Consider the following 21,868-nt stretch of genomic DNA (forward strand, 5'->3'; position numbering starts at 1 on the left):
GCATCCCTTTTACTGTATGTGTGAGTCGGAGAGAGGTGTCATTCCCTGGGTCACTACGGTGTCAGTGCATGTGCTATGTGTTGCCTCTTTGGCAAGGCCAGGCATAATGGGCACACCTCCTTCTGCCTACTAGGGCAGGCTCAGTTTGTTCCTCCTTCGAGTCACTCAGTGCCTGTGCAGGCCTTGGCACTGGTGGGAGGCTGTGTGGCCCTGCCCCATGCTGTTCCTGCTGCAGCTGTTTCCACAGGATCATATTGTGTAGCATGGCACATACAAGGACAATTTGGGTACATGTAGTTGAAGAGTACTGCAAGGCTCCACTGGATGTGTCCAGGCACTGGAACCGTGACTTGAGCATCTCAAACACAAGCTCTGTTATGATTCGTGTTTGTGGGTGTGCCTCATTATGGATTTCTTGTTCGGGTGTGTGTGCATTTTTGATGGATGTCATTAGCCATGGCTCCAGTGCGCATCGAGCATCCCACACGGTCCCATTGGCAAATGTCTGGTACAGCTGCGTCAGATGCCAGATGTGGGAATTGTGGTAGCTTCCAGGGCAGCCAGCACACACATTTGTTATTATGCCCTGGGCATCACACACGTCCTGGCAGTTGGAGGGGAAGCCCTTGCGGTTGATGTAGACCCTACCCCGCTCACCTGGTGGTGCTTTAATGCGTATGTGCGTGCAGTCTATTGCACCCACTACCTCAGGGTATTCTGCTATTTGGTGGAAGAGAAGCATATTGCTGGCCAAAGCCTCACGAGTGATTGGGAAATATACGTGCTCACCGATATGTGCTGACATGGCATCCAGGAACTGGTGGAGTACCCTGGATGCTGATGCCTGTGAAATCCCCATCATATCCCCAGTTGGCCTTTGGAAGGTACCTGTAGCTAGCATTCTTAGGCCTACACATACCTTTGTATCCACTGGGATGGGTTCCCCTCTGTTGGTTGTGTGTGGCTGGCACAGCTCAACAAATTTGCTGTAGGAGGTCCCTGTCCACCCTATAGCGCTCCACTATCTCCAGCTCATGTAGCCCTTGGTAGGTTACCCTGGGTCTGTACACACTTCTCAGTCTCCTCACTGTGGGTTGCTCAGCAGCATTCACATCCTCAACACACTCCGCCTCTTGCACATGCTGGTTTATGATGGCAAAAGCAGCCCCTAACATGTTTTTCCTCTTGCTTTCATTTTGTAAAATTTTCCCGTCTGTACACACAGACTACACAGAGGTGCAGAGTTTTTGGGAAAAACAAGGGGGAAAGGTGTTTGCATAGTTTATAGTGGTGTGCTGGGCTGGGCTAGTCTGCTGCCTGTGTAATTGGCTGATTCTGATGCATTTCACCTGTCAGCTAAGCTAATTCTCCTTGATTACCTCTTCCTACTATTTTCCCTTCCCACTGCCTCCCTGTTTAGGTCCGTGTGTGCGTCGCGCAGACGGAGTGCTCCAATGTGCACAGAGCTGCTTTTTCCTTGTTTAACTTCCTTTTTCTTCCTGCAAAACCTGGTGCGCACACCCGCTTATACTTTTGTATAGAGTGCTAGGCAGGTTTAGACACACCCCTAGCTTAGCTGTGCTAAGATAGGAGCAATCCCGAGCCACAGGTCTCCAATCCACTTACAGTATATGCCTGACACCCCCCCCCCCCATGATGTAACCTGTTATCCTAGTCTTGCACCCAGCTATTTATAGTCTTACACTCTTGGGACCTGCCTCACACCCTGGGAAAAATCTGGGATTCACTATCCTTCCCCTCATTTGCATAGGATTGCCTGCTAATGCATAGTTACGTGTCCCACACTGAGCCTCCCCCCGTAGCAACCATTACTCACTGACCAGTTTGTCTTCTGCCTGCCATTGACTTGCATGGCAGAATACTGATTTTAGTTAGAATGCTTATTTTAAGTTTATTTTATTATTTTCCCTCCCGATCCCATTTGCGTGTTTGCTGCCCCATGCTTAAAACAGGCGCGATCGGTGAAAAAGAATTTAAAATTTATTATTTTTTTTAACAGTTTGCAATGTCAATGGCCTTCTACTTGGACATCGGCATGCTTCCTTTATTTGGAGCTGTCATAGTTCCATTTTGTAGACTGCAGAAATGTACTTGGTTACTAACCAAGTACATTTCTGCACACTGCACTCATCCTGCATGGACAGCTGCCAGTTTCTGGATCGCATATTACACTCATTTGCATGGTTATCATCTGCAAATGAGGCTACTTTGCATACAGGAGCTCAGTCCGTACAGGATTAGTCTAAGAGCTCACGTGCACATCCTGTGAGCTCGTTCCTGGATCGCACGTTGGCCATATTGCTGAAATTAGTTCTTAGACTAATCCTGCACATTCTACAGGGCTTTGTAAATCCGGGGGATAGTTTGTATTCTTTTCACAAAAACATTGTATTTCTACTCTGCTTTGGAGTGTATTTCACTATGATGTTCTGTTTTGTGCGTCCCATCTTCCCACAGTTATGGCACTTCACTTTGTCATTTTAATTAAAAAAAAAAAAAAAAAATCTCCGAATTTCAAAATTATGTACAGTGCAAATGTGTAAATCATTCCTACTTAATGGTTACATATCTCACCTAATTTCCATACTCAATGGAATTTTAGATGCTCCTAGAAATGCTAAATTCAATTTATACATCAATTTTCTCCAACAAGCTTCATTTTACGGCTACATCTAAATTCAATTTGCGGTTCACTGCACAGTTCAGCTACACAGTGCATCACAGTTATGTTGGTCTTCTGAGTGAAAAGACTAAAGCAACTTATTTCAGTATTACTGACATTGGTCCAAAATGTTCATTTAACAATTCAGTGAATTGGTTGTAGCTTTGATCTTTTCAGTTTAAGTGGCTGAACCACGTTTAGAAATACCCCACGCGTAGAAGCATCCATCAAGACAAATAATTTTGCCATCTTTAAGAGCTTCATTGTCCAAGAAAGACTGTTCAGTTTTCTTCAGGTCTGCTGACCATAACTTCATGTCTGGATTAAAGTGGTTACTTAAACTCCAAACTACATGATCTTTATTTTCACCTTAATATCTCTTATGCTGTCAGCACTTTCTCTCTGATATATTGTGTAGAGAAAGAGCACACAATCAGCCCATGAATACTCTCTAGCAGTCTATTACGTGAACACAGCACTCACTCTGTTAAACTTTTCTTCCTCCCCTCCATCCTGCTTCAGTCTCTCCGGCCATCCCAGTGCCCTCGTCCATCACTAGGATTTACCATCTACTCCTTCACTTCCTGGACTTCTCTGAGTAAGCTGGGCCAGCGTCAGTCTTAAGAGGAATCCTAAGGTGGTGCAGACAACTGATTCTGCTTACTGAGCAGGTTTTATTATGACCTACTCTGACTTCTCCATCCCACCACCCTTGCTTTCATCAGCATGTCTAAAGGCTACTCCCCCATGTGGACCGCGCGTCCTTTCAAGAGGAGTTTCTGATGAATGCCCCACCCACTAGATGAGCACCCAGACCACTCCCTGCAAGTGCCTCAAACACCAGAGCCATAAATGAACTGGAGTTGCCTGGGCTTTAGTTACGGCAATACTCCTCTACATCACAAGGCTGGCATTCTCAGTTACACTTTATACTGTAGCTTTGGCTCATTTTACAGTTGCGCTGCACAGTACCGAATAGCACAGGTTAATATAAAAGCAGGTACTGCCTGAAGCATTTAACTGGCTTACTATATATGCTTCTACACCTACTCAGTGCGTAGAGTACCCAGACTAAGAAACTATGGCAGTACTACCTTTGAGGTCTCATAAAAATGGATTCTGAAGATGCGTCACACAGACAGCACTCAAATATCAAGATGGTCCGAGTTGATGCTCTTCACACAGGCATCTCATTATGAGCTCTATTCCTTTGCAATTGCATTTTTGCACACTTAATAGCAAGGGCACTACTGACAATGAGCTATACAACAGACACAGACCAAGTCACTCACAAAGTTCGCATGACCATCTTACCTAGTACTGGTACAGCAAAATTACACTAATAATATCAGAATAAGCAGCCCTGCTGGCATAAGGGCAAACTGTTACTGTATGCCACTGGCAAACTAGGTCTGAAGAACAGCCCGGATGCCACATAACTGGCCACAGTGGAAAGAGTTAGCAGAAGACAGTCGGATGTATTTTGTAAAAAAAATATGTAGTGGTGAAGTTGCTGAAATGACACTCAATATGAGGGTGATCACTGCATCAAAAAAGGCCGACTCAGCACACACCTGTGTTTAGACATACGCTGGTCTTGTACACTGCATGGGTCCTGTTTGGGGATATGGCTTTAGTTACACAGCAGAATGCCCAGTCCCTACAACATAATGACTACTAACTGACAAAGCACACATCTCTTGCTTCCTTTTCTCTTATGGGCACACCCTACCAATGAGTCACCAGAAGGGAAGTTTCATACTGAGGGGAATCCTACTCACAGGGAAATGTGGAAAGCAAGTGCTGCCAGTCACCAACTGGCAAGTCGAAAAAGACCAAGGAAACTGCCTGAGATCACGAGAGTATCAAGGTCAACAATGTATATTGCAAAAAGTTGTTGTACAAGAAGTATTTGGCAGAGATTATAAAATGTCACTACAGAGGAAAGTACAAGATCAAACTCACAAAGAGGCAACTATTGTAAAACACAGTATTTCTCATAAATATCAATTGGCCAGTTTTACAATCAGGATCTTCTTCGACATATATTCAGGACACATCCTTTGGAAAAGTATGCAATTCCTCCAACCAAATGATTGGGACATGTAGAGACTAGATTCAAAGAACCATTTGGGACTGGCCACTGAAAGGCAGAAAGAACTACAACATAACAGATAAACAAAAAGGAGTTGACAGGTAGGTGTGCTGAGGTTTAGTTACATTACCAGATGTTACAACGGGGATGTCAGATGGTTTCATCATTGTAAGCTTGCAAACAAAATTATTAAAGGCATTCAACAATTATACCCCATATTATGAATCCTCTAACAGCAGCAGTAAAGGTAAATTACACCTTCCTTCAGAACTCCAGCTGAAGGAAGGGTGAGGGTCGTTGTAATGGTTAAAGGTGTTTGCCACACAGACTAAGTACAGGATATGATTTTCACTAAGGGAAATTGGCTAGGCTTAAAATGGTCCGCAAGGACAGCTAGCTTAATACTTACCTATGAACCTTTAACAATGAATGAGGAAAAATTAAAAGAAAACACAAGTCATAAAACAAAAAAAATACACAACTAGGAGAAAATTAGTACAAGGACTTGCAGGCACCACTATCGATGCTCTCACATTCTTCTTTTAGCATTTTGTAATAAAATAATCTAGGACATGGAGAAAATCAAGAGAGTAATTCAGACTGTTTTCTATATAAACAGCATTACAAAATCAGCATCAAGATTTTGCTTCCTTTACAAATAATATTTAATAATCCAGCACTATACAAACATTCAAAGTTATACTCAAACCCTTAAAATGCTTCAAAATATGCAGGGCCCTTACCTTCTGAGGATTGAGAGCAAGCTCCTTTTGGAAGAACCCCAATCTGTTATCCAGTCTCTCCACACTGAAGTTTAGCAAATACGGAGCACCAGAGACCATTCTTGCTATGGATTCCTTGCTGAACTTTTTAGACTTTAAATAGGATACTCTAGTCAATCCAAAACAAAAAATGAGCATAGTTCACCTTATATTAGCATCTTAAGCTCAAGCATGTACAACTACTGTTCAGATGTTACACAAGATGCCTGAAAACACAGAGAATAAATCAGCAAGATACTGTGTGTGCACATGAAAAATATAATTATGCCACTTATTGGGAAACTGCACAGTATGACAGGAAGGAACTACTTCTGCAACTGGTAACACTACAACAGACGGTCACTGTAAGGCAACATTTGTTGCATAGCAGTTTCCAAGAACATGGACAACCAATAATGATAATGGATGCCAATCATTTGATGGCATAAAAGGGTGACTACCTGTAGCAAACATCTAACATAAGTGAAAAATCTTGTTTTGAAGTGGTTCATTAATATTATCTGAAAACAGCAAAGAGAAGTAATCTGCAATAACAAACATCAAAAAGAGTCAAATTAAGAATATTATCATAATAGGTTGGCTGTAGTATCCAAGGCCAGGGGTGGATTTGCATTTGTAGATCTTAAGGGGCGAATCTTCCTCAGTATCTTAGCCAGCTCCTCCTCCTTTGCGGGAAAAGCTTTGGGGATGTTCTTTTATATGATTATTACAACAGTAATAAACACACAAAGAACACAGCACCCAAATTCTACCCCTCCCCACCGAAGTACACTTGTGTTAGTACTTACCATAACAGTAGCTGTTAGAATTTCACACTGCTGCTTTTTCTGATGTTTTCTGGCTAGCAAGCAACAGACTTCCTTCAAAAGCTCTGGCTCCCTCCCTTAACTTCCCAGGTAGGATAAACAGCAGCCAGAAGTAAGTGAATTCAGGGCTTTCTTAACCACAGAAGAAAAATTGGAAGCAACTTAATATTGAACCTTTAATCAGATATAAACACAAACGTATTTTATACTCCTCCCCCGAAAAAATAAAATATGTACATAAAAGAAAACAGAGTGGCTACTACATCAGTGTGGAATCTGAATGTCTACTTTTATAGTAACTTCTTACACAACTGTACTGTGTTCATCATTCTCACAGCTGCAGTACCCTATGTTAAGTTCTATGCACTTAGCACCTTATAACTACAACAACCTATCTGTAACAACTTTCCAAGAATACTCTTTTTCCATTATAACTTCTCTCAAAATCTAAGTGCCACAAAAGAAAAAAAAAAAAAAAACCCGAGATCTAAATGGATTCATTCACTACAAAATCTTTATTTTTGACCATATGGATTGTGCTTCCTTCCAACCCATCCTGTAAATCCTCTGCTTATAATTCAGTGCCTGGGCTATTGCCATAAGACAACAAAAAGCTGAAGATCCACACTTATATGTCCTGCTAATGTTTCCTATAAGATATCACATTATCTATTTCAAACTATCGAATCATTTCAATTCTTTCTCTTGCTATCACAATATAGTGGCTCATACTTACTAAACTTCATCAAGAATTAATAAGCTGAGAACTTGGCCTAGTACTTACCACGTTGCAGACAATCCCAGAACCCCCCCCCCCAATCTGAGGAGATACCTCAACAAGACATAATACTCTCCATACATACTTAATCACCTCAGATGAACATATCACCCTCACTCTTTTCAAATAACATTTGCTCATAATGTCAAGCTTTTTCATAGCAGTACTAACCCAAAGAGAACATTTTTTGCTATCTACTCATGTGCCTAACCAACAGGTGACATAGCATATGCCAACAAAAGGACTCAGTTTTCTATTTTCTAGAAGACTAACTGCAACAATTTCTGTACTTAACATCAAGCAACCTTATCTATTGCCTACACAACACTTAGCTTGCTACAGAAATGTATAACAAAAATCTTGTTTGTCACATTAATGCTCGATGTCTCCCTCCTTCCAAACAGGAGCACTAACAGGCCACTCAAAAATGATCAGCAAACCTACATGGTGAACCCAATAATCTTCATTTGTAACTCAGCAAAGACTTGCATTTCACTCAAAGGTCAAGAAAAAACATCTATTTTGCATTTAAATAATCCTGAAAGTTGACAGAACTATTTTTGTTTGTGTCTTTCGGCTTTTCCCAGTTAGGGGTCGCCACAGCGGAACTCCAGTCCACTAATGATTGGCAGTAGATTTTTACGTGCTGGCTTGCCGGGCCTAACGCACAACCCTTCAACAAAGGAACGCCCATTCACGCATGTCGCCACACAGAAGACGCTCTGAGAATTGAATGGGCAACGTCCAACTGTGAGGCGACAACGCTACTGCAGCACCCAACTATTTAATCCTTTTACTTTATTTTAAGATCTTAACATGCCAAAATAATAAAACATAACCAGGTCATCCTATTTAAAATTTCTCAAACTAAATAGCATGAATAACCAAATATACTGTAATCAGACTTACTAAAATACTCATGAGCACATGCTCAAGAATACATCAACCTCTGAACAAGAACAAATACCTAAAAATCACATAACATGAAATAACACATTGTGCATTTACATTTGAAATTACACAACACTTTCAAAACAAGGGATTATTCAACAACCCTGCAAGTACATCTAAGAATAGATGCTTACTTCTTTAACCATACTGCCTTTCTTATTTATTCAAGCATATATTGTTTCTGTATTGCATTAAATATACAGAGAGTTAGGGTACCATTTAAAATAAATAATCCTTTTAACTTTGAATTTTACTGCTTTAATTATGTTTGTAAGAGCAGTAGGACAGCTTTAAAACTGCTGTCACACAAACACCCCCAAAACTATTCCTTATTTTTTCAGACCAAACATGCAAGTGGTTGATTGTCTATTTAAATCTGAACATACAGTTTCAATTAAATATTACACAGTTAAAATGTCAAAAGTTATGCAAACAGAAATGAAAAATATTAAACCCAGCAAGATCTGAATAAGCATATGACAGTTCTAAACAAGATATTTCAACAGCTTTTTATGCAAATGTAATAGTTGCACTTCTGATAACAGGTTGCATAGAGTTCTTTACTACTACATTTAAAACATATACAAATGTCTACTTTCAAACTCAGATGTGCCTAAAATACCTCGATTTTTATATTACAAGAAATATACACAAAACTAACTTATCCTGTCATTTAATCTTAGTAAATTTAATTAACATGTTACACAAATAACTAAAGGGCCTTTAAATTATTAACCTTAAATATTTTTTCCTTTTTAGATTCTTTTGCCCCCCACCCCCACCATACCTACCAACCAACAAGCTTCCCCCACTAGACTTCAATTCATATATTCTTATGGTGGACACGTCCCTAGTGGAATGGAGGTTACAGCCATCTGGAATGGGTAACAAATCAGGCAGCTATTGCTTATGCCCTGTGCTGTCATCCTGGCTATGACCGTATTTATGGTGGCCCTAATCCCAATCCTATGCAGAAGGACAAGTGATCAGCACTACCATGAAAGCCCACAATGCTTTGCCTGTGTGGCGCACACTTCCATGTGTTCACACTGAAGGCTACTACCTGCAGTGGCTTGGTGACTGAACTGTCCAGCCTCTGGCCACACACCTACATTACTGACTCTCTCAAAGATATGCGGTAGTCAGTAAACAGTTTGGCCCCGCCCATCCCTCCTCACACTGAGCATGTCCATCCTCCCTGTCAGCTCTGTGAAGTGCTTGAGCTGCTAATCAAACTTGGGGTACCTGGGCTACTCATTTTATGCTGCTGGAACTTGCTTAGTCTTTAATATTCTGAACACTTGTCATTGTTCCTGCTTGGTAAACTGAGTGATCATCAAAATATGTCTCTATATGCAAGTTGACATGTTTTTTTCTTTTAAAGCAAATTGGTCCATGACCTGGAAGGTAGCACTGGAAATCCAAAAATGAAAAAGGCAAATAAAAATGCTGGTATTCCTTCTTCCGCCGAAGCAGAAAATAAAAGGCTTCTAGTCGAATAAAATTTCTTGTTTTATTGAAACGATCACAACAACAATCTCATCAAGCGCTTTCGCTCAGCCTGATGCTGAGCTTTTTCAAGATAAAATCACTTCAGACTTGCCACTCTTTATATATACACTTGAAATACAATCAATTATTCAATTAATTGGGAAGAAGTGTCTGTTTAACTCTTCATTTCCCTTTCCACACCAAACATACTTTTAACCAGCCTTTACTAAGTACAACCTATTACAGTGTTAAAAAATATATATCTGTATGAGGCGCTGCAATAATCAATTGTTGGTATGTGCATTGGTTACCATAAAATATACAAAATTAAAAACAATGTTTAAATATCAATTTTATACACTCGTTTATACATTTGATATTCTACCCTCCCATGAAACAATAATAGAGGGAATAGGTACTATAATGTATTGTCTAATGAATTTATAGCTAAAATTTCATTTACAAGATCTATTAATAATTTTTTAATTTAATGCACCATAAAAATGCTTCATAAAAAATATATAAAAATATATATATGAAAAAAAAATTTTTGCGAATTGATCCTACAAACACTGAGAATCCAGATGAATAATTTTGCCTTCCTTAGCTTCAAGACGCTGCTGATACTACAAGCGTCATTTAGTCCTGGCCGCCTTCCCGCATCCAGTCTCAACTGCCATATTAATTCTTTATATTCCAAAAGGGACCCCCCAATCACCACCCCTATCATCCATTTTTACCTGTTCTAAAATGATAAATTTAATCTCCATATTGGGACAAAAAAGGGAATGTCTATAAAAAGCATTAGTTTCCTTTTTTCTAATTATATCGTAGTGATGTTCATAAATGAGTCTTCTTAGAGTTCTCTCAGTCTTTCCTATATAGAAACACTTGCATTTTGTACATAAACCCAAATAGACAATAAATTTAGCAGTGCAATTATAATAGCCCCTCGGTTGGCATAGAAATTTTCTTGATGGTAAATATAATTTATGTCCATTAAATATGGCTGGGCATTGTTTGCACATTCCGCACTTATGTGCCTTCTTTTTTGTTCCCACTACATACCATTGGTTTAGTCCGATTCATTTCTAACATTTCTTTTATATTAGTACCCCTACGCCTAATGAATCTAGGAAACTCTGGAATCATATTGCCCAACCTATCATCCAACCTCAAAATTGGCCAATATTTCCTTACACTGCTTTCTACAACATCATGGTCAATGCCAAAGGTATGGATGTATCCCTTTTGTTCCAAATCTTGCAGCCTGCTGCCTACTTGGCAACTTGACATACCTGTAGTACCCAGCAGGGGTGGGTATTTTGTCCTCCTACTGATAATAATTTCTGTTGCTAATTCCTCAAAGAGTTTGGATACCCTCTTTCAAGGAATCGTTCTTTCAAGAAATTAATTTCTTCCATAAACATTTGTGTTGTATTGCACATTCTAGAGGCACGGATAAATTGTCCCTTGACTATTCCTCTTTTCTGGTAATCAGGATGGTTACTTTAAAAGTGTAAAAATGCATTTGAATAAGTGGGCTTCCTAAACACCCTAGAATTAAACCTATTGTTGACGTTGTCCTTAATCAAATGCACATCCAAATAATCCAAACTATCCAGACTCCGTGAATGTGTAAAGGTTAAAAAGGAAGTGGTAGCGTTAATGTAGTCAATAAATTCTTCGACATTTGCCCTAGTGCCACTCCATACAAGGTAAATGTCGTCATGAAATCTAACATAATGCCTAATGTGCCGTGACCATTCTGTGCCAAAAATATATGTATATTCCCATTTATGCAACACTATGTTCGCATAAACAGTGGCACAGGCTGCCCCCATTGCAACACCTGACTTCTGCCTGTAAAATTGACCATTAAAGCATACAAAGTTATTTTCCAAGACTTAATTCCATAAACTCCACCAACAAGTTGGTGGTGTTAGGAGTAAGTTTCGCTTCATTAACCAAAACATCACTGAACCATTTCAATCCTGTAGAATGTGGTATACTAGGAAACAATTGAACAATGTCTATAGTTACCAACAATAAATCTGGATGATATTGTAGGGATTGCAAACCCCTAAGAAAATCCCAGGAATCCCTGCAAATATACTTTAAAGAAGCTACAAACTGCTTAAAAGTATAATCTATAAATTTCCCAATAGGTTCTGTTATACTCCCCTGTCCAGATACTATAGGTCTAAAATTTAAGGGATCCAGACCTTTGTGTGTTTTCGGGATGCCAAATATTACAGGAATTCTTGGCTTGGCAACAGTTAAAAAATTGTACAGTTTTTCGTTAAAAACCCCTTGCAGAAGATGGTTATACAAAATAAAACTAATTCTAGAATATGCCATGTGTAACTCATTACTGGACACTTGTTCATATTGCTCCGGATCCTGCAGCATCCGTTCGATGTACTGGGCATAATCAGTGTTGTACATCAGAACTAAACCCCCCCCCCCCTTATCAGTTTATCGCCCTACAGTTGCTAGTTCTGAGGTCTTTGATCAAATTCATCTCCTTCCTACAGATATTTTGGGGATTATTCTTCTGCTTTTTACTGTTAATCATCCTGATATCCTTTTCCATCATTTCTTCAAATATTTTTACTATTGGATCCATAGGCGGATTAAATGTACTCTTTCGAGAAAGTTCTATGCTTATAGGAAGTTCTCCTTTAAAATAAAGCATTAAATTGAATTGCCTACTAAACATTTTTAGGTTTATTAATTCCTGCTCCATTCTGTTAGAGAATGCTGGCACAAAGTGCAATCCCTTTGTAAATAAATCAAAGTGTTCTGCTCCCAAGTTAATATTGGTATAATTATAGATCGAAAAATTATTTTCTGTTACCACTGTAACCTTACTTAAAGCATCTATACTAGTTACAGTGTTGTTCGTTACTGAAGTATTCAAAGTAGCTTGCATGTCATTGTCTACTTGTTCCCCCACCCCTGAAGAAATCTGTTCCCCCTTCCCCCCTCTCTGTTTGGGGGAAACAGAAAATCCTGATGGGAGGTGACTATCTTTCTCCACAAACCTTTGGTTGTGTCTTGGTGTCTCATAAGCCATTTCTGTCCTATGACTTCTGTTGAAATTACCCTGCACACTACTATTGTTGTAATTAAACTGTTTAGCTTTAATTGGTAGTGGGTAGGCCACCCCTTCATTGTATTCCTTTAAATCCCTCTCTAACTTATGAATCTTACGATTCAAAATTCTCAAACAGTGCTGGTCAACCTCCTTGAAAATGTTGTCATAACTCCGTTTGACAGATACAAATTTTTCATCATTAATCAAACTGTTATTTAAAACATTCAAATCATTCAGTAAGGTGTCTGCTCTTGTTTCATATTCTGCTACCATAACCTCTAGCATTTCTATACCAGCACGATTAAATACATCACATAATTTTTTGTAATAGTTAGTGTCTTTTTGCACATTATTGGGAAATTTAAAACACCTTAATCCCTTCGGTATTCTTCCCACTTTGACACATTCCTTTAGGTAGTCTATTTCTAATTGGTTTGCTTTAAAAGAGTAAAGTCTGTCACGAAGAATGTTAAAATCTTTCTCTATGCCAGTGTTATTATTGGAATTGCTATTGGAGTTAACAGTACCTTGCCGGAACCAAAACTGCTGGCCAGCCCATGCTCCAAAGTCAAAACACTTCTCCTGCATTCCGGTTTCATTTGGCAGCGCATTGCTTTTTTTTTTTTTCATGTTTTTTTCTTAGTTATTACACTGAGACAGTTAACTGTTGCACAGGATTTAAAGATGAACTTCTCCAATGATGGTTAAAGTAACCAAAGAGAGATATGATCCATTTTCAATACAGATTTCACACTGTCTAGACAACCACCAGCAATGGAGAGTTGCAGTCAAGTAGACAGATCCTATCCTCTTAACCCACTGCCCATTAAAGTGTACATGAACAGAGGTTGTTTTTCCCATCAATCTTTCATTTCCATTGAACTCGGACTCTACATATTTAGAAAGTATAATGTACACTTTTTCCTACATACACATCTGGCAATTACAGTAAATCTTTCTACTTAGCCATTAGTGATTTTGCACTAGTCAATAACTTCATTCCATTTGGAAAAAAACTCTTCCAAAAGAGCAGAGAAAGTAATCCTATATTTAAATTTCTTGTCTTCTGTGTTTCTTAATCACAGCAATGAACCATACCCTCTACTGTAGTATGGTCACAGAGAAGTCATTTCCTGTGAAAGCAGGTCACCCCTTCCACTGTATATCACTTCCCAGTTGCCACAAATGTCATAGTACTTGCCTCCTTTTCATACCACGTCACAAACAATCAGTATAATTTCAGTAATACTACATTTTGTTAATTTACAGTTAATGGCAAACAGCAGGCTTTCTCTATGCCTACCGACTTCCATTTCATTGCACAATGCAGTCCAGACAATCTGCAATTTCTTCTCTTAACATGCTGGGCTGCTTCAAATCTCTCTTTCGAGCACCATCTTCGAAATAAACCATTTCATGTTCGATACATACCATCTTGTCCATATGTCATGATGACTATCACAAACTTCGCCAACATGTCATCACACTAATCATTAAAAATCACTGACAGCAAACATAAGTTACATACTTACTGTAACAGAGGAGTAGGATTGTGCTCCAGAAGGACTTGGGCAGCTTGACGCCTACAACTTTTTAAAATTAAACTCCTGCTATTTACCCACAACATTGTGCAAGGAAGGTCACTTCTCCAGAACTTTGTCAGCCTGTGGAAATTGGTGCACAATGGATGTGGCACAGAACTCACAGGAACACCCTGGAAAAAGTACACTTGTGTACACTTACCATAAATGTAGACATTAAGAGTGTATTCACTGTTGCAGTCATCACACTTGGGTTATCTGCCTGCAGGTAGCCCTCAGTCGGCCTGAATACCAGATTCTTGGGATTTCTGCATCGGATGCTGTCGCTTCTTCCATGACGTCAGGTCGTCAGGGGTATAAAACAGGCAGCAGACGCCATTACATCAGTTTTTCTTGCCCCAAATGTCAGGAGCCCCCCCCCCCCAAATAGGAAGCTAGTACATGGTGGGGAACCTCACCAGTAAAAAGTAAATACCACTGCTATTAAAATGGCCATAAAGAGGAGTGGTAAAAAAGATGGAGAAAGCCAGGGGGCTGGAGGGAGGGAAACCAGGACTGCAACAGTGAATACACTAACATCTACATTTATGGTAAGTCTACACAACTGTACTATGTTCTTAGTGTTTCACTGTTGAAGTCATCACACTTGGGTTGATTCCCAAAGCTGAGGAAGGGTGGAGGCAGTCTAGAGGAGTTAGGGCTGGCTTGTAGGCCCTGCAAGTCTGCTGTAGCAAATCCAGCTCTGGATTTAGAAAAAAAATAGGCAAGTGGTAATGCTTAGTGAAGGTGTGTACAGAACTCCAGGTTGCAGCTTCCAGAATGTCCCTGGCAGGGACTCCCCTGAGAAATGCTGCAGAGGTAGAAGCAGCCCTAGTGGAATGTGGTCTGATCCCCTGTGGGTTAGGTTTTTCATGGTGCTTGTAGCAGAAAAGGATGCAGTGTGCTATCCATTTGGAAATGGTTTGCTTTGAAATGACCTCACCCTCTGCCTCTGAAGCAAAGTTGACTAGCAGCTAGTCAGATTTTCTGAAAGGTTTAGTCCTGTCAGGGTAGAAACTTAGCTGTCTGTGCACGTCCAATGAGTGCAGGATTCTTTCCCCTTAATTCTGAGGATTAGGGAAGAAGGTTGGCAAATGGATGGATTGGTTTAGAGCCACACTGGGCACCACCTTGGGCATAAAGGATGGGTTAGTCCTGAGGGAAACCCTATCAGCATGGAATATAATGAAGGGTTCCACATCCAATAGTACCTGTAACTCAGGCACTCTTCTTGCTGTAGTTATGGCTAAAAGCAAAGCTGTTTTCCAAGAGAGGAACTTTAACTCGGCTGAAGCAGCAGGTTCAAAAGGGGGAAACATGAGCTTTTCCAGTACAAAGTTAAGGTCTCAGACAGGGAGGGGGTGCTCTCCTAGGGGGCCTTAAGTTGTTAGCCCCTCTCAGGAATTGTTTGATGAGAGGGTGAGAAAACGGAGGTGGCTCAGTATTATAATGAGCAGAGATGGCAGAGGCATGAATCATACTGGAGAAGGATAGGCCTCTGTGGAATAGCTCTGCTAGGTAATCCAGGATTTGAGGTAAGGAGGGCACTGCTGTGTCCTTTCCTTGAGACGGATTCCAAGAACAATATCTTTTTCCACTTTTCAGCATAGGATTTCCTAGTACTAGGCCTTCTGGCTTCAAGAATGACGTCCAGCACCTGTTTACCGTGGGTTGCTGGTGGTGTATTCAGAGGATAAGCCAGGCTGCAAAGTTTAGGGTTTGTAACTGTGGATGCAAAATCTATCCCTCTTGCGGAGACAGCAGGGTAGGGGTCTGATGATGCCAGGGTGGCACTGTTGTCAGATTGCATAACAGTGGCTACCAGTGCTGGCGTGGCCAGTCTGGGGCAATAAGAATTGAACTTGGCCTGTCCCGTTTGATCTTGAGTAGTACTTTTGAGAGAGGCAGAGGGGAAGGCATACATTGAGAAGTTTTCCCAATGGAAGGACAGGGCATCCACCTTCCAGGCCGTGCTGTGAGGGTTCCTGGTGCAAAATTTGCTCAACTGGTGTTTTCTGGGGGAGGAAGAGAGGTCCACCTCCAGTGTCCCCCACCTCTGAATTAGAAGGGTTGAAGGTGTTGGGCTCCAATTTCCACTCGTGTGGGTCTAGGAGATTTCTGCTCAAGTCTTCTGCCACTGAATTTTGTTTGCCTGGCAAGAATTGAGCTTGTAGATGCACTCGGTTGCTTAAGACCGTGTTCCACAGGGCCATGGCTAACCTGCAGAGTGGGTAAAGAATGGGTTCCCCCTGCTTGTTTATGTAACGCATAACTGTGGTGTTGTCTGTTTTTATCAGCAGCTGTCCTTGAAAGATTAGGTATTTGAAGGCTGTCAAGAGTATTCTGTACAGCTAGCATCTCTTTTTGAATTATGTGCAGGAGAATTCGGCCTGGGCTCCACTTGCCCTGAATGCATTTGCCTGCCATGTGAGCCCCCCATGCATAGTTTGATGAGTCTGTTGTCAGGGTTTGGGTGGCGAGGGGTTGAGTGAAAGGCAGTCCCTTGTTGTGGTTGCATGCTTCTGTCCACCAAAGGAACTCGGCCCTTAGACAAGGAATGATTGGAATGACTGTTTCCAGGTCCTGAGAATGTTGGCACCAAAGACTTTTAACTACCATTGAAGTTTTAAGTACCACTGAAGTTTCCTCATATGCAGTCTTGCATATGGAATTAGCAGAATACACAAGGCCATGAACCCTAGGGCTTGCAGTATTATCCTTGCAGATAGCTGGGTTTTGGTGGCCATTTGTTTGAAGTAGTTGGTCAAACAGACCTGATTTTCCAGAGTGAGAAATGCCATCTGGGAAGTTGTGTTCAAGCTTGCTCCCAGGAATACAGTTTTTTTGACTGGGCACCAGTTGTGATTTCTTTTCATTGATGGTGTACCCCAATGAAGTGAGGAGATGTTTTACGAATGCCAGGTGCTGAAATAGCAATTTGACTGTCCGCCTGAAATGGGCAATCGTCCAAATATGGAAAAATTTGGATATTTCTCTGCCTGCAGTACACAATGGCTGGAGCCAGGCACTTTGTGAATACTCTGGGCGCAGTAGATAAGTCAAAGGGAAGTGCAGAGAACCGATAGTGCATACAGCCTGCCCTGAAGTGTAGATATTTCCTGCAAGACTCCCTTATGGGGATGTGCAGACAAGCTTCCTTTAAGTCTAGGGTGACTAACCAGCCATCTTTGGCTAAGCATAGGGAGAAGCTACTGTAGGGTTAAGCATTCTGAATTTTGGGACCACCAGAAAGGTGTTGAGAATTGATAGATCCAGGATTGGGCGCCAAGAGCCCTCTTCTGGGCACCACGAAAAGTCTGGAGTAGAAACCCTGCCCCCTTCGTTCTACTGGAACAGGTTGAATAGCTCTAATATTGAGCAGGGAAAGTACTTTCTTTTGAGCCTCTGCCCACTGGTTTGGAGGAAGGTCTGGAAACCTGCTTGGGGTTGGCAGTGAATGGAAGTAGAATCTGTACCCCTGGGATACAATGTTTAGCACCCATTGGTCCCGAGTAATGTACATCCAGCTTTTTTGCATGAAGGGCCAGCTTTCCTCCTAGGGGCACAAGTAATTGGGCAGGGCTGGCTGTGAACTCTTTCCATAAGGGGGAGGCTTAACACTCCCTGTTTTTGAGGTAGGAGCACTCCGTTGTTTAGATCTCTGCATACCCTGAGACTGTAGTATGGGTGGCCTGTTTCTCCTGGGTTTGGACTGAAGGCCTGGAAGGGGCTGGAAAGGACCAATTTTTAGAAGGTCAATGCCTACAGAATCTAGGTGGCTGCACTTGTAAGAATTATTTAACAGTTTGCATAGATTTAGCTTTTTCCTTCCATCTTTTTAAGAACCTCTTCTGCTTTGGTGTAAAACAAACCGTCCTTATTTAAAAGAGCATCTAGTAATCCTGATTTGACATGATCTGGCAATGTTTGTTCCTTCAGCCAAGCATGCCTTCTCAGTACAGACAGAGTGACTGCAGCCCTGCAAGATGCTTCTAAGGCATCAAAGCCACACTGCAAAGTATGCTTGCTAACTTGGTTTGAAGAATGCATTAACTCTTGTAAATCTTTTTTCTGCACAATCTGGGAGTAACACCATTTTTTGTTTAATTAGTTCCATAATATATTGCTGGTATTTCAACATGTGAAACTGGCAATTCAATGCCCTGATGGCAAGTGTTGCAGAGGTATATACCTTCTTACTCCATCTGTTAAAAGCCCTGGAATCCCTATCTGAAGGGGTAGGGTTTTTGGCTGTAGTAGCCTTAATCCCTTTAGGTCCCTGGGAAATGGTCTTTGGATCCGCAGTAGGATTCTTAAAGAGAAATGTGTGAGAATCAGGTACTCTGTAGTACCAGTCAGGTTTTCTAGGGGCCGGGGGTAAAGTGTCTGGAGTAAGACTGGATTCCATGAAGACATCATCTACAACATCCAGGACAGGGGGTACAGCTAGAGGCCTGTGCTGGGGCAACTCTAAAGATTCTCAGAGTCTCTTTTTGGACTGAGGGTAGCCCTGGCATTCCCAACGGAAATGCTCTCAAAGTATGCAAAGTTTCACCAAAAGAAAAATCCTCCGGAGGGGAGGCAGAGGGAATGGATTCCTCTGCATCTGAATTCTCATAGGCTGATAAGGGCATGTCCTGATAATCAGAAGGGTCAGAGTCATCAGACTCCTGGTCTGTAGAATCAGAATGAAACTCAATTTTTCGTCTCTTAGCAGGGAAAGGCTGGCTTCCCCTAATTAGGGTAATAAGGTCTTCAGCCATTCTAAACATTTGCTTCTGTGGCATGGAAGCTTGAGCATGCACTTTGTTAATCTGTTTTCTAGGCATGGTGCGCACTCTGGGGCCTGAGAACCTCGTTACTTTTAGTTAAACACAAAGTTGTGGTTTACTTCGAACATCAGTAGGTCGGAATACACCCTCAGAAGCCGGTGCCTGCACAGCGGCTCCGGACCCATCCAAGGTAGAGACATCTGCAGGTTCCATAGTCAAGAAGCATCTTGCGGCATACCAGACTCCGAATGGGTCTCAGAGGCCTATGAATCTGTAGAAGCAGGCATCAGGGGCTGCAAAGTTGCCTCACTGAGTACCGGCTAACTGGTGACTAACTTAACGGAAGAGTCATCGGCAATTTTGGACCTATGCGGTTTATCTCTGTCTTTATCTTTACATTTTTTCCTAAGATCGGTAGTCGGATGGCTTATCAAAGCCATTTCGGAATACAGAGAATGAGAGTGAAAGAATTTAGCTACAAAGATAGCCTGACAACGAATGGTTCGGGCATTAAACAAGGCACAAAACCGACAGCGAGGGACGTCGTGGTCTGGGCCTAAACAGGTGACGCAGTACAAATGAAAATCTGTGAGGCATTTGCTTTCCACAGGCAAGACAATTGTTAACTTTTTCTGACATCAGTTAGAGCAAGAAAAAAGGATCCCCAACAAGGTACTTGGCTTTAGAAGACTTCAGGTTTGAAACTCGAAAACGAAAATTTCAGGTAGCGGCCGACTGGCACTTACGAACTGCTTCTGCTTCAGGCTCCTTCTCGGCAAGAAAGAATGATGTAATGGCATCGGCTGCCTATTTTATACCCCTGGCGACCTGACGTCATGAAGAGGCAACAGAAATCCTAAGACTCTAGTATTTGGGCCGACTGAGTGCTACCTGCAGGCAAATAACCAAGTGTGATGACTGTAACAGTGAAACACGAAGAAAATCCCAGCTTTGGAGCACACAAAAAAAGACCAAAAAAAATTTAAAAATTCAGGAGTATGGGAAATATGTCCCCAATGACACAAAATGACAATAATGGTGAAGTACACCAAGAAAAACTGAAATAAAAGTAAAGACCTCGCAAATAAACATAGAACAGACCAGAGTCTCCAAAGCATACATGCTTCTTTCTTTAACTTCTCCAAACATTTTGTGCTTCTAATACTGTGAAGGGAAAAAACCCACTTCTAAGTGAGGGTAACATGGAATTAGTATTAGTTCAGTTTTTTGATGATATCCAGAAGTGCTCATTTCAACATTCACAGTGTACCCAGAATTGCCTCCTTCTACAGTTCATATGGTGTTACACAAATTGGTAGCATATTTAAATATGCTTGGAAATTACTTTGTATTAGTCCTTTGTGACTACTGCTATTGGAAATGTCTGGGTATCTCTATTAGACATCACTGGTGTGTCTGCTTGCAAATCCTGGTATTTTATGAATATGTTTATCAACAATTAGTAAGCCATTATGACTGCTAGGTATAGCTATTTCATTTTTGTTTTTTTCTTTTTCTTCCCTGGGGTTCTGCCTCCCGCATCTTATTGTTATTTACTTAAAATAAAAATAATAATAATAATAATAATAATAATAATAATAATAATAATAATAATAAATAATAATGTCCCACTTGTCTGCACTTCCCAGCAATAGTACAGTTCAAGGCTATTTCATCTTTTAGTGATCTGGCCCTTTCCCAAAGTACCACTAGAATTTCTGCAGATGGTGCACTATTAACTTTTTAGGCAAAGTGAGAACTACTAGTTTTCTATTGGTTAAGCTTCACCCTGTTCCTCTCAGCGCAGCAGAAGCCATCATCATTGCTTTTCCAATGTGCTCTGCGCTTGTTTGCCCTTAATTCATTAAGTCACAGTAACACCTCCAGTTATTTTTCCAGGATCTTCAGAGTGAAATCTCAGGAGGTCTAACACTGCTTATTCAAGTTTAGATTAGCAACAAAATCACACTACATATTAGCTACTGTAAGATTTCATCTTAAAGCTTACATGAGGGGCAATACATCTTCACTGATAACGGACCTCCTCTGTCTTGTGCAGCTGCAGCTATTCATTATTAATCATATTCTGTTTATACTGGCATACTTTTCATTTCAATAAACACATCAATGGCCAAGCAATGTAGACATAACTGCATAGTATAAGAAATCTCACAGTTGGAGGAACAAAATGCTGCTGACAATACATGGGCAATGTGAGCATCTACAAAATTATCAGCCGTTTAAAGTATTACAAAACTGTTTACTGTGAAAAACAGTTTAAGACCTAGAATCTAATGAAGATAACCACTGTAAACATTAGTTTGTGCTGAACAGTTTCCCACTTAAATGTCTTTACTAAAACTTACGTTCCAGAGATATGAACATTTGCTTGAAATGTGAAGATATAACTTTGTTTGGTCAAAAGGCTTAGAATGCAGTCACTGGTAGTCAGACTACAACCTTCCAGAACTCCATTAGGGGAATGAGTTGTTGAGCCATCTAATATACATAGACCACAATAGCCTACCAAAGTACAATAAACACAGCTACTTAAAGTCCAGGCAAACTGTTCCTTATAAGATAAATGGACACAAATCCAGATAAACAGACCCTTATTAGAGAAATATATGGATGCTCTACACAGTGAAAGAAGACATGAAAGCTATCCATCAAATTATTACATGTACATCCCTCAGTTCTGCAGCCATCAAGTCATTAAATGTACATACTGCACAGTATTGCAACATAACAGGAGGCATTACACGGAAGTTCCTTTAGATCTTAGGACTCCGTAACCTTGACTCTAAGCAATATAAACAGTGCTGAAATG

General features: G+C 40.8%; 1 protein-coding gene across 2 annotated transcripts in view; it reads right to left on the reverse strand.

Moving 5' to 3' along the window:
• Positions 1 to 21,868, reverse strand: part of MTERF3 (mitochondrial transcription termination factor 3) — a 459,706-nt gene that overhangs the window by 218,243 nt on the left and 219,595 nt on the right. For both annotated transcript variants that reach the window (XM_044065624.1, XM_044065623.1), the window contains one exon: positions 5,522 to 5,669. In XM_044065624.1, the coding sequence (XP_043921559.1) occupies positions 5,522 to 5,669 (148 nt within the window). The remainder of the gene's footprint in view (positions 1 to 5,521; positions 5,670 to 21,868) is intronic.

Source organism: Protopterus annectens, chromosome 3.part0, assembly GCF_019279795.1.
Source record: "Protopterus annectens isolate FY-2018-M chromosome 3.part0, PAN1.0, whole genome shotgun sequence".
NCBI lineage: Eukaryota > Metazoa > Chordata > Ceratodontiformes > Protopteridae > Protopterus > Protopterus annectens.